Source organism: Lepus europaeus, chromosome 12 (assembly GCF_033115175.1).
Source record: "Lepus europaeus isolate LE1 chromosome 12, mLepTim1.pri, whole genome shotgun sequence".
Classification (NCBI taxonomy): Eukaryota; Metazoa; Chordata; class Mammalia; order Lagomorpha; family Leporidae; genus Lepus; species Lepus europaeus.
Genome location: NC_084838.1, coordinates 51,177,889 through 51,191,199, shown reverse-complemented (window position 1 = coordinate 51,191,199; position 13,311 = coordinate 51,177,889). Strand labels below are relative to the sequence as shown.

Genomic DNA, 13,311 nt, shown 5'->3' with positions numbered 1-13,311 from the left:
TACTGTTTTTAACTTCATAAATAAAAATGTAAACTTCAAAATACTTTTCTTAGACATAACAGTAATGCTTTAAATGTAAACCAAACACAAAGCTAATCAGAAAAAGGAAAAAAAGGGGGGAAAAAAAGACACAACCAACTGAGGAAGTACAACACAAAGCCTCAAGATTTACTCACAGGTTCAAGGCAGTTATGTAAAAAGCAAAGAAATGTCTTCCCTTAGCTGAAACACTTTAAAAGGTCCACCTTCTTCAAAGAAGGCAATAGAATGCAATGTGACAGGTAAAAACCCTGTACCTCTTGTCCATATTCAAACATAAAAGATATTTAAGAAGTTTTAATTCAAATACTAGCAATAAAAAATCTCACATATTTCTTAGGATGCTAAGTAGTCGTTTTATCCCCATCTCAACACTGACTTACAAAGACATCTACTAATGTATAAAGTTTCTCTTAACTTGCCTTTGTTGTATAGTTTTCATATATAAATGGACTGAGGACAAGAGCTCATTAGGCTTTGTGCGTTTTGTTTGTCTTAAAGGAGACCTGCAGTACTCTGTCTCCCAGACGGTATCCATTGAGGCTAGCTATCGCCATGGCGGCCTCATCATAGTTTGTCATAGTCACAAATCCAAAACCTTTGCATTTATTGGTGTTAAAGTCACGGATGACCTTCACGTTGGTGACAGCTCCAAAAGGCCCAAACATTTGCCACAGGATACTCTCGTCTGCGTCAGGAGCCAGGTTGTACACAAATATACACCACCCTGTTCCAGGGTGCCCAGGGATATTAATTCCAGCCAAACTGGTCATTCCATCAATGGTCATTGGAGAAAACCTACTAAACAAAACAGTAAACACACACACAAAAAGAAACAAAGGTTGGTTATGGCAATGGACCAATTTCTTTTTCCATCCACAGTTTTAGTAATTCTCCTCCCTCCAACAGATACATCCAGTTATTTTGATTTTTCAACCAAGGCCTACACGTGGCTGGCAGTGACATGTCATCAATGTGTTAATATGCTATGAAATGGCCATTATTTGCTGTATTGAATAACATTATCTACAATAGCAAAGAAATCAGAACTGGCTTCGTGAAATAAGCAGGACTGGAGAGAAAAGAACCAACACACACATAAACATGCTTTAAGGTCGGAACGCAACATGAAACAAATAATGGGTTTTTAAAAGACCAAGTGGCATCCAGTGGTAAAGAAATATTCTTTGAATCAAATGTGCACCAAGAAAACAGCTTTTCATTAAGTTGTACATGCAAAATAAAACCCAACACAAACTCATGAATGGTGTAACTTTCGGTCCCAAAATCAAAGAAACCAATCGTGGGAAGGGATGATGAGTTATCATGAACCTCTATCATTACCTCTTTACTCCATAAGCCATATTGAGCAGATTGTCCAACCTGCAAAACACACATTTAGCAAACTTCAGTTTTAAGTTTTCCCCTTGATGATCGAGAAAGCTGAGCTCCTCACTGCCATCATCCAAGGGCATGTCTGCACACTGCTTATATGTGAAGTCTCAAAATGCACTTGAGTCTTCTCATATTCCTGAGAGGATGAGCAGCCATGGGCACAGGGCATTAGCTGTTCCCACAGATACAGCTGATCAAGGGTCAGTGCAGGGAAAGTATGATGGTCACCTGAGGAAAGTGCTCAGAGAGGAAATGTGGAGCCTGAGGAAGAGCTAACGATTGGGTTCTCCGCAGGCAACCTCCAAGTGCTCCGGATTTGCCATATACCACTTTTAATTTTAACAATTCTGCTGCTTACTGGGGATACAAAGGCATTGCTTGTCCAAGACCACAATGACAGTAAAGGTGGTACTGATATTCACTGACTGATATCACAGATTTCTATAGTTGTCCATCAACCAACTTGGAAGGACTTTTTGTCTCTTAGAACCAGAGAGGCATAAAAAAGAACTTTACAATCTTGGTTAATGCTCCCATTGCTCAAATATACAAAGCTAAGGTCCAGGGAAGTAAGGAAGAAAGACCCAGTGCTTTAGTGAGCAACAAAGCTGGAGGTTCAGATCCTAAGCCTGAAGCTACATTTACCCCACCCGACAGGAAGTGTAGCCCTACTCAGGGTTAAGAAACTAGGCAGGAAACAAACAAGGCAACATGAGTATCTTTTAAAAAGTTAAAAGAAAGTGACAGGGGAATGAAGTATTCTCAACTTTCTACCCTTTCCCTGTTCCAAAAATTAAGTGAATTTTATATTACTCGATTCTTCTTGCTTTATCATGGTCAAAAAGATCACTGTGATGTCCTAAGTTTCACAGTGTACACCATCTATCTGCTTTGAGGTTGCATGCACAAACTTAACACATACCCCATATGACCTCCCTGTGGAGTTACCATGCTTAACCCTCTCCCAAGACGACCTTGGGTCAGAAAGAATAAAGTTTCTTTCTTTCTTTTAAACACCCGTAAAGGGTAAATTTGAAGAAAAGTCTCCAGTTTATCATCTAACCTATGGCATGAAGTCAGGCTACACCACACAAGAAAAAGCAATTCCTTTTAGTTTTCCTTTTAGTTTTTATAAAAGCCAAAACACATTTTGGCTGGTCTTTCAGAAGTGAAAAGGAACACTTCCCACAAATATTTGCCCCTAATCTCCACTGAGCATTTTTTGTATTGTAAAAAAAAAAAAAAAAAAGAACAAAGCAGATGTAACCCAACTGCAGGGAAACACGACAAACCACAACAACAAAGGATTCTCATTGGTGTATATGTGTGTGTGTGTGTGTGTCTTGTCCCACTATGTCTCACTGTACCACAGACCTATATCCTGGCAAGTTTAAAATAAATTATCTGATGATTAAACAAAGGTAATGAGGTTATTAAATATGAAAACTACCAGGAGAACCAGCTGAATGAGCCTGTTTACATTTGCAAGGGACAAAAGCACATGTGTGAAAAGGGTAAGTACGATCAAAGATGCCATGCCTTTATAATCAAGAATTAAGGCCACCAACACCAGAAATACAGGTCCGCACCAACTGGTATCACTAACACACACATAAAGTCATCTGACAGAAAATCTGCTTTTGGCATATAAGGATACTTTAAAGGGTCCATGGGAAAATGGGATTAAGTTTATTTTGGTGCACAGTTTTGACATCCACACATATCCATGCAGGGGTCTTCAGAAAGTTCATTAAATGAGTGTAATGAAAAAGCTATGCAGGGCCAGCATTGTGGTACAGTGGGTAAAGCCGCAACCTGTGATATCAGCATCCCATTTGGGCACTGGTTCAAATCCTGGCTGCTCCACTTCTGATCCAGCTCTCCCTGCTAATGGCCTGGGAAAGCAGCAGAAGATGGCCCAAGTACTGGATTCCTGACACCCACCGGGAAGACCTGGAAGAAGTTCCAGGTTCCTGGCTTCAGCCTGGCCCAGCCTTAGCCGTTGCGGCCTTCTAGGAAAGTGCACCAGTGGACGGAAGGTCTTTCTCCCCATCTCTGTTAAACTGCCATTCAAATGAATAAAATAATTTTTTTAAAAAGCTGTGCAATAATTTAAAAATATTTTTGCACAAAGATAAACTTATTTAATCCTATTGTCCACAAACCTTGTGCAATTTCCTAACCTTATATGATACCTGTAGTACTGAACAGCATATTGAAGTCCCTGTATACAGTAATGAAACACCAAGAGTCCAAGAGTACAGAGGCAACACATTAGTTCACTAAAAAATGTGGCAGCACCTGTCTAGACATAAGGACCACCACTCTCGGCCACTACCCAGTTAGGACAGTAACCAAAAGTTCAGATTCAGAATTTGCTAAAGAAGTTTTCAGTATTTTCAAAGCAGGGTAGCAATCAAGCCTACTCCAGAAATGAGTAACATTATTTGAGAGAGAGAGAATCTCATTCCTGTCCCTCGATCTTCAGAGTCACCAGACAGGAGGTCTAGGACTTTTAGACTCGGATCCCCGATGATGCTCCCACTGGCTCTCCTCTTTGCTCAATCTGTGAAGCACTATGTGATTATCAAGATTTTCACGGATTTCTGTACTCATCTTCTATTTTAGGAAAAATTCAGTCCTTTGGAATTTAAGTTATAGATCTCTCTCTCCTCTCCCATAACCAGGAACGGGCGAGAAGAACATCAGACCAAGGAGACTTGTGCCAAGTGCTGCTGACACCCTCTGCCTCAATGCAGCTCAGCCCAGTAACTTTCCTTGCTCTTTCAGCGCTATCCACACCCCATTCCACAGAAGCTCAGAGAAGGCACTGGTGCACCACATGGGCAGCATGTACCCCACGTCCAGCAGTAGTTGGCTAGCTATGAATCAGGTAGGTACAAGAGAAAAGGGTGCAGTATCTCACAAAGGACATAAGGATTACTTCCTACATTGCATGTCTTTGCCATGTCTGTCCATAGCTCAAGGATATCTTTTATATACTGTAACTTAAAACTGAAGTCAAATTTTAAATGGAGATCAAGCTAAAAGTCTTCAGTATGACTCAGAGGGTATGCATGATGATGTACTCCACTGTGGAAAGTAAAAGTTGAAGTCATTAAATATATTTTTAATGTTTAAAAATAAAGCATTCTTGGGGCAGTTGTTTGGCCTAGCGGTTAAGAAGGCACCCGGGATGCCCTAGAGCAGCCTGGGTTTAAGTCCTGGCTCTGACACCTGACTCCAGCTTCCTGCCAATGCAGATGCTGGGAGACAGAAGAAATGGTTCAAGTACTTGGATCCTTGTCACAAATGTGGAAAATAAAGGGTCCCAATTTCAGATTTAGCTTGGCCCAGTCCCAGATACTGTACATATCTGGGGAGTGAACTAGTGGATGGGGGAGCTCTCATTCTCTCATAAATAAAATATAAAATTAAAAATCATTATTTTCTTATATATAATAAATGCACTGTGCCCAGTATCCACACTCACTCCCCAAACCATTGCATGCCTCCCCTTGAGGGAAGAATGAGCAGTACTCAGAGGAGCAAAGTGGCCATAGCCATCTCACCTATTCCTTAGCCCAGACATAATCTACTTTACAAATAACACATTAAGGGGATTTGAAGGATTGGGTTGGATAACCTAGCTTTAATTACAGTAGCCTTCACTTCAAGAGAAGGTAGCTTAAAAAAGATCCTCATTAAAAATAATAATAATAAATCAGAGTTGAGGATAATACCAGGAAGAAAAAATCCAAGTAAATAAGAAAAAGGAGAGACAATTATTTCTCCTAATCGCAGTACAAGTCACATTATGAGGTCAGGCACAGGATAATCCAGTATGTTTCAAGTGAAGTCAGAGAGGACACTGAAAATCATCAATATCACTTTATGCATCTTGCTTTAGAAGGTGTATTATTTATTAAGATATCAGGTAAATGAAATGTGAAACCAGCCAGCAATTAGAAAGAAACATTTTATATACTGTTCACTACTTTATCCTATATTTATTTTCTATGTTTGATTAGAATTTATGTAATTTATGAAAAATACTTAATAGGCCAGTGTGTACCTTTTTCTATTAGCAGGAATGCAGCTCAGATTAAACCAGTCAGTATTTTGAACAGAACCATTTATTAAGATACAGCACATTCCAAAGGCAGATTTTTATAAGCAGAAAACAAAATAAGTACTTGCCTAATTCTCAAGAACTTTAGCTGGTCTATATGATGTTGTGAATATGGTAGATGAATAACTAGATATTTGTCAAAGTCCACAGAACTACACAACACAAAGATAGCTATGATATAAACTATGGACTGCAGTTAATAAGGATGTATTCACATTGCTTTACCAGCAGTAACAAGTGCATTACATTAATCCAAAATGTTAACACTAGATAAAAATACGGAAAGGGGGGTGGGGGGTGAGAGGAGAAGTGTACGAGAATTTCGTACTTCCTAAAATTCTTAATTTAAAACACATTTGAAAAAAGTCTGCCTTAAAAAAACTTTAGCTGACAGACCACAGAAGGCTCACATGCAAGTAGATAAACTGAAATTAAAATCAGAAATAAAAATATGGAGAGGTCACTAATGAGAAATAAAATTCTGACTAGTACAAATAATAGTTATGCACACCTTTCTAGAACACTGATCAAGACCCACTTTGTAATGAAGTTACACCTTGATTCAACCAGATGGAAGTATCTCATCTTCTGAGAAAGAGGAGCATGCAAGAGGACTGATAGCAGTTTCTTCCAAAATGAAATTGTCATGATGCAACAAATGTCTTGCATGCAACTCTAGAGCTAATTTAAAAGACTTTTAGAAATGCATAAAGGTTCACCGAAGTGGACACATCAGCATTAGACGAGATCACATTCAACAAAGTTAAGGCTGCTTCATCAGAGAACATGAAAAAATTTGGCTTAAAGTTTAATTTAGACATCATGTCCCAAGAATATATTTAAGGAGCTTGAATCAAACTGCCCATCAAAATAAACACAACTGTATTTATTGAGAACTGCAGTCAATTAAATAAGCTGATCTGATTAGCACTGCTCATGTTAAAATAATTCTCTAATTACACACATGGGTTAACTGAGCCATAAACCTCACAAGATCACTTTAAAGTTTAAATCTTACTACATGCCCTTAAAAGATATGGTGGGCTTTGTAAGTAGTAAAAGTTCCTTAGCTACTGCTGTAATATTTATAACTTGTATTCCCCAATCTAAACTCCCAAGACAACATAAAAAACACAGCGAGATACTCTCAGTGTCTGCTGGAAAACGACAAACCCAAGGCTGAGAGCATTCAAACAGAAATACTAGGGACAAAATATGTGTTGAAATCTAGACCAACTCCTCAACATAAAGGAGCAAAATATCAACAAAACACAACAGTCCTTAATTCAAGGTTCTTGATGAAGTGAAAAAGGCACAACCTTTACTTAGCAGAATAAGGGGTAGGGGGCAGAATCAAGTCGGTAACAGCGAAGTTAAAGATACTGAAGAAAAGCCTCAAACACACATCAAGTTAAACCCTGAACTCTAGGAATAAAGGGTCTGGATTTTTCCCGACACCCAGTCTAGATCAAAGACTTTCACTGAGCACATTAACTAGTTCCTTATTTAATTATCTGCACAGAGATTATGGGAAGATTGGGAAGTGGAGTGAAGGGAACCACAGACAGGACCCAATACATCAAAGAACAATCTACCCCACCTACTGACCAGGCTTCGCTTAAAACTTGAAACAACTCCTATTCCCTTCTTCAAAAATTTCTCTGAAAGTCAAATCTCCAAGTTCATGATTCTACATGTGTCTAAAAGCTATTGAATCTGACCCACAGGAACACACTGTGGGTGGGGGCATAACCCCACTGAATAAAAAGCACAGGGCATTTGGGAAGGGTTGGGAGAGCTGAGAATGGATGGTGCAGTCATCAACACTTTAACATGGGGTCACCTGCAAGCCTCGCCCCTTCAGCAATCAGGCACTCTCCTGTCTTTTCTGTTCTTTGCCCAATCTTCCTCCAAACTCAATCTTCATTGTTAAAATGCTGTCTTATTTCATAATTACCATACAAAAACAGCTTAAACTGGATGGGAAAAATAACAATTTAAACTAACATGGCTTTCTATTAACATCAAACATTTTATAATTTCTCAGCATTAAAATAGGTTATAAAGAACCTTCTTCTATTTCAGCTCAAAATTGCTTTCCAGGCCCCAGAGAATCCTGAAGTTGACTAGACAGGCCATCTAAGACACTCGTAAAATTCCTTCATGCTCTGTCCTCAGTGTGGGGGTTGGGAGTATTTATATATACTTTCACTTAAGGACAATGCCACCCAAGAAACTCAGAGGCAGAGCTAAAAATCAGTTCATTTCCTGTTCGACCAGGGCAAGTATCAAGCAAGCACCATGCACCTCTCCCTCTCAGGGATGGGGAACCTTTTTCCTGCTGAGGGCCATTTGGAGATTTATAACATCATTTGTGGGCCAAAGAAAATTACCAGCTTAAAAATTAGCCTGCTATAGATTTTATTGCATTTCGAGTCCCATCTGCAGTTGCCTTGGCAGGGCCACACCAAATAATTTTGCCAGATGTTCCTCACCCCTGGAGCTGATTCTCTTCTAGCATCCACCAAAGGCAAAGGTGGTGAACATTTCTTTCCCACTAACACTTTCCCCCTCCCCTCACAAAGTTGCAGCAGAGCTCACCAACTGGGGACCTGGTCACCCAGTTTAAGAGTAGCCTTTTAAGGGCACCATCTCTTTTTCCAGGGCAAAAGCCAACTGAAGAGTTTAATGTGGCATTTATGGAAAACAGCTTCCTCATACCTCAAGTAAAACAGCAAATATTTCTTAAAAGGAAGTATTTTAATTGATTTTATCCCTACTCTCTTCAGCACAATTTAACCACCATGAAAAAAATGCATATAAACTAGAAAACATGTAACTTCTCATTGGGTTAAATTTGTGACTATATGTTTGATAATTAATTATTCTGTCCCAGGAAGGGAATGAATAAAATTGATAAACACTTGTAATTAAAAAAAAGTAGTATGAAGGGTTAGATAGTATTATGGCTGAAGTACACCATATGGCCTAAAAGGATATTTTAAAATATCCTGGAAAACAAAAACTGACTTATTTGTGAACCTGGAAACTGTGTTCTGTTTCACTTCCTAAAGTCACTTCTCTTCTCAAATGCAGATTGGAATGGTTTCTGAATGACTCCAGAATGGGTTGTTATCCTAGCATCAGAATAAAACAAAAAAACTGGACTACTTACACCTGTTAATAAGAAAGTGCCTTCTTTAGGCTAAAGTCATCATCATTTTATGGACTACACAGAGGTCAGCAATAACTACCCACAGGCCAAATCCAGACTGACACCAGTTGCTGCATGGTCCAAGAGCAAAGAATGGCTCTTATATTTTTAAATAGACTTTTTTTTTTTAAAGGCAGAGACCATAACCCACAAAGACTAAGACAGTCAACCTTTAAAATATAAGGAAAAATCAAGGGCAGGGGCATTTATCTATTTGCAGACATGTATTCACATACATTACATATCCTTAAGAGTGGAGATATTGTAAAACAAATAACTAAACAGATTGATCTAAAAATTCAAACACTAGCAACACAAGAACAAAAAGTTTATCAAGAAAAAAAACTTTTTAAAGGGGAGACACAGAAGCACTGGAAACAGTTAAGACGACTCCAGCAATCTGTATGTTAGGAATTCTCAACCATGGCACTATCGATGTTTGGGCCCAATAATTTGCCTTTGGGGCTATGCTGTGTATGCTACAGGATGTTTAGTAGCATAGCCCTGGCCAGAGAACCATTGCTGTGAGTTACTGGCCTTTTGCTTCCACCTTTAATATAAGCGAAAGAAACTATTCCCCAAATAGGTAGGTTGTCTCTGTGCCCATAGAAAGAAAGAAAACACCAACAACAAAAATGATGAAAGCAAACCAAAGATTCTGTCAATCAAAGTGACTGGGTGGTAAACTCTCTTTCAGTTTTAGTAGCTGGGCACAAGAACTAAACCAGACTTACCTAAAACGCTGTGCCTGCTGAGCTAGCGGTCCTGGATACCTTCTGTTTGGAGACTGGTACAGCTGGGAAAGGATGGCCTGATTGGTTTTTTGGCTTGGATTATTAGCAAACTTTACAGTGATTGGCTCTGTGGCACCAGGAGGTTTCTGGCCATTTAGGCCTTTGATAGCTTCTTCTGCCTCAATCCGCTTGTCAAATCGAATAAACCCTACACCCCTTGATATGCCTATGGTAGATTTGAGTAAAGATTTGGGAAAGAGGGAGTGGAAGGAGAGGGGAGGGAGAGAAGAAAGGATAAATTAATTTTTCCTTCTCAAGAACATGTTTTCACCCACATAAACATTTGCCACAAAAATCACACCAAGAGGAAAGCTTTACTTTAAACTACTAGCAATTCAGTGGAGAATCATAATTTTGCAATTTTTAAATGAAGTCATTTATGCAATGAGTACTGATTATCACATGCCTTCCGATAAGCCAAGACGAGAAAGCACAAGGACGTCCATATTTTCTCTCTCTCCCCCTCCCTTCCTCTTTCCCTCCCAGACACTGTCTTTAACAACATCAACAGTATACCCAAGTTCCATTTTTCAAATCGTGCTACTAGATAAGCAGATTAGAAATGAGGGGCATGGTAGCTCCTTTCCTTATAGCAAGAGAACCAGCCTTTGCTAAAAATGCTAGAAAGCTATGTTGTATTTTTAACCATGGTAAAAGATACATTTCAGATAAATTTAATTTTCAGCTCAATATTATTATACACAAGTCCTTTTAGAAAAAAAATGTTTGCAGAGGTTCCTGGTACTCTGAAGTTTCCTATGCTTCCAACTGGAGAAATGAGTATTATATGGAGAGGAAAAAAAAAAGGTGAAAAAGAGACCTAAATTTTTAAATTTAAATTTAAATTTAAAAATAAATTAAAAAGCTGGGTGGGAGGGAGGGGGGGGAGAAGTATCACTGTGTTTCTAAATCTGTATATAATAAATACATGAAACTTGTATAACTTAAATAAAAGTAAAATAAATACAAAGTTAAGCATCAGGGCAGGCATTTTTTTGTGTGGCTATTAAGATGCTGATTCAGACACTTGCGTCCCATATCAAATACCTGTCTCCAGCTCCCAACTCCAGCTACTCCCAATGCAGACTCTGGGAGGCAGCAGTGATGGCTCAACTGCACTCCTGCCACCCATGTGGGAGACATGGATTGAGTTCCTGGCTTTGGTACGAGCCATTGCAGGCATCTGGGAGTGAACCAGGAAACAGGAGCACCTGCACTCTGAGGCTCTCTTGCTCTCTCCCTCCTTCCCTCAAATAATAATTTTTAAAATTTAATTTTTTTAAGTAAAGCACCAAAGCTTTCTGGCCTCATAGCATTACTTCTGACTATGAAAGACCACTCCATGTCCCACACTCTCCCACTTGCAGAGACAGAATCAAAGCAAAGAATGGCCAACCATCTCTCCAGCGTATGAGAAATGGTAAAGGGAAACCAAGCTTATTCTGTTTAATTGGCATGAACAGGCCAGTCAGGGTGGCCACAGCTGGTTATCAGGAGATAACAATATGCAGGAAGATGTTTCTTGGCAAACAAGTTGGTCCTAGCACTACTGGCTTGGGATGAGCAGCTAGAAAAATATGTATGATTCAGTATACCAAAGAAGAAAAGAATGACAGAGTACTGAGAATGTTAGGCTAAGGATTAAACGATCATGACTTATAGGAACTTTCAAAAGAAATGAAGGGGCTAGCACTGTGGCATAGTGGGAAAAGCCACCGCCTGCTGCACCAGCATCTCATATGGGCACTGGTTTGAGTCTTAGCTACTTCACTGCCAATCCAACTCTCTGCCATGGCCTGGGAAAGCAGTGGAGGATGGTCTAAGCCCTTGGGCCCCTGCACCCTTATGGGAGACCCAGAAGAGGCTCCTGGCTCCTAGCTTCAGATTGGTGCAGCTTCGACCATTGCAGCCATCTGGGGAATGAAACAGTGAGTGGCAGACTTCTCTCTCTCTGCCTCTGTAACTCTGCCTTCCAAATAAATATTTAAAAAACGAAAAAGAAATGAAGATCTACTTACTTTACAATTAATACTACATAAGGTCAACAGCTTAGAATTGTGTAAGTTGGTAAAGGCATTTTTTCCTTATATTCTTATCTCAGACAGCCCCTATCACTAACTTTTCTACTTAAGCTATGTCCACTGCACATTATTACCACCTGATGGCTAAATAACAAAATTGTAGAGTTTCAATTTTCACTTCAGGTGAAGTTAGCTTGCTCTGAAAGCTTTAAGTATGAAGATGAAATAGTGAATTGATGGCAAATATATCCTTTCATTTAACCACTATCTCCTTTTAAGAATTAATGACCCCTAACACCGAGTTGTTCCATTAGGAAAGCATTAGATAAGCAGTGAAACTGCCTCTACACAGGTTCAATCACCTAAGCCGGTGGTCCTCAAATTTAAACCTATATCAGAATGACCGGAGGGTGAAATGCTCACCCTCACAGTTTTAAACTCATAGGTGCCAAGTAAGGCCCAAGAATTTGCATTTCTAGCAAGGATCCAGAAAGATGCAGATGTTGTAGCTGGAGAATAGTACTTGAAAACCATCAAGTAAGATGCTATGTGGTGAGCTAGACACACCTGTGATCCCACACTCTCAAAATATAGCGATTGTCAGTGAAAGGATTTCATGGACTTTCTGATTCACTAGTAAAATCTACTTTGGATTCATTAAGTTTTTATTAAGAATAGTGACTTAAAAAGCACAGATAATATGTACAAAATAAATAAGGCATTGTTGTTGCTTTCAACAATTTTAACCTGGATCGCTAGGCCTGGATTTCTACTTCAGTCCATTAGCAGTCTGCAGGATTCGATACAGTGTGATAGAATGTATAGGAAGGATTAGGGAATAACTAACACAGCTAAGACTCTCTTATATACCCTTACTTGACAGAAGTCTCTCATGGCAGCAGTATCCCTCGGGCACTGTCCCAGGCATGCAGATGGTGGCAGATTACCTTTCTACCTAGAACACTGAGGACAGCGCTTCCTTCGAAGCCAATGAACAGCACAGAGGGGCAAAATTGAGGCCTGACATCCCCTCACATTCAGATCACCTAAAGTGATCTTCACTCAGAGAATTAAAAGCTTAATTTTATCTTGGGGTAAACACACTGCATTCTTGAAAAACCAGATGTTGCAATATACAAAGTATCTCCAGAATCTGATGATTATAAAACAGGGAGAGAATAAGAGAGAAGGAAGGGATGGGGGTGGGGGGGATGAGAAAGAAACAGAGAAAAGTGCATATAGCACTACACAGGGTGATTTTCCCCCCTCCTTACCATGTTTCTCTATTTCTGAAATGTTTATATAAGAACAAGTAACTCATTTACTAGAAAAATCTATCTGTACTTCAGGTTAAAAATCCATAATCAAGGAAGCCTACATTGCTAGCTTTGCTTTCACTAACAGCTTTGGCAGAATGGCCCCTTTATATGCAAAAGTTTTGATAAACATCTTGGCCTTCTCATTTCAGCTTGGTTAAAAGTTGCATTAGGCATAAAAATTTTTTTTTGGAAATTCAAAGTTGCAGACTCTTACATTTGCCTAAATAGCACAGCACGGCCTAGGAACACACACTTCACAGCAATTATGAGTGTGCATGGATGGAAGCCACCCTTGGAGAACTAGCTGCATACTGCTGCATTAAACTTTGCTTTTACAAAAAGAAGATTGTTTATTAGTACTTTATACGGAGGATGGGGGCTTTCTTCACACGGCGGC

At 39.4% G+C, this 13,311-nt stretch overlaps 1 protein-coding gene across 6 annotated transcripts in view; it reads right to left on the bottom strand.

Annotated features, from left to right (window-relative positions):
* Nucleotides 1–509: 509 nt before the first annotated feature.
* Nucleotides 510–13,311, bottom strand: part of ELAVL2 (ELAV like RNA binding protein 2) — a 78,178-nt gene continuing 65,376 nt past the window's right edge. For 2 of the 6 annotated variants that reach the window (XM_062207009.1, XM_062207012.1), the window contains exons 5-7: nucleotides 9,515–9,740; nucleotides 1,384–1,422; nucleotides 510–840 (exon numbers count right to left, since the gene is read on the bottom strand). In XM_062207009.1, the coding sequence (XP_062062993.1) occupies nucleotides 510–840; nucleotides 1,384–1,422; nucleotides 9,515–9,740 (596 nt within the window). The remainder of the gene's footprint in view (nucleotides 841–1,383; nucleotides 1,423–9,514; nucleotides 9,741–13,311) is intronic. The other 4 variants (XM_062207010.1, XM_062207013.1, XM_062207014.1 and 1 more) reach the window with 3 other exon arrangements.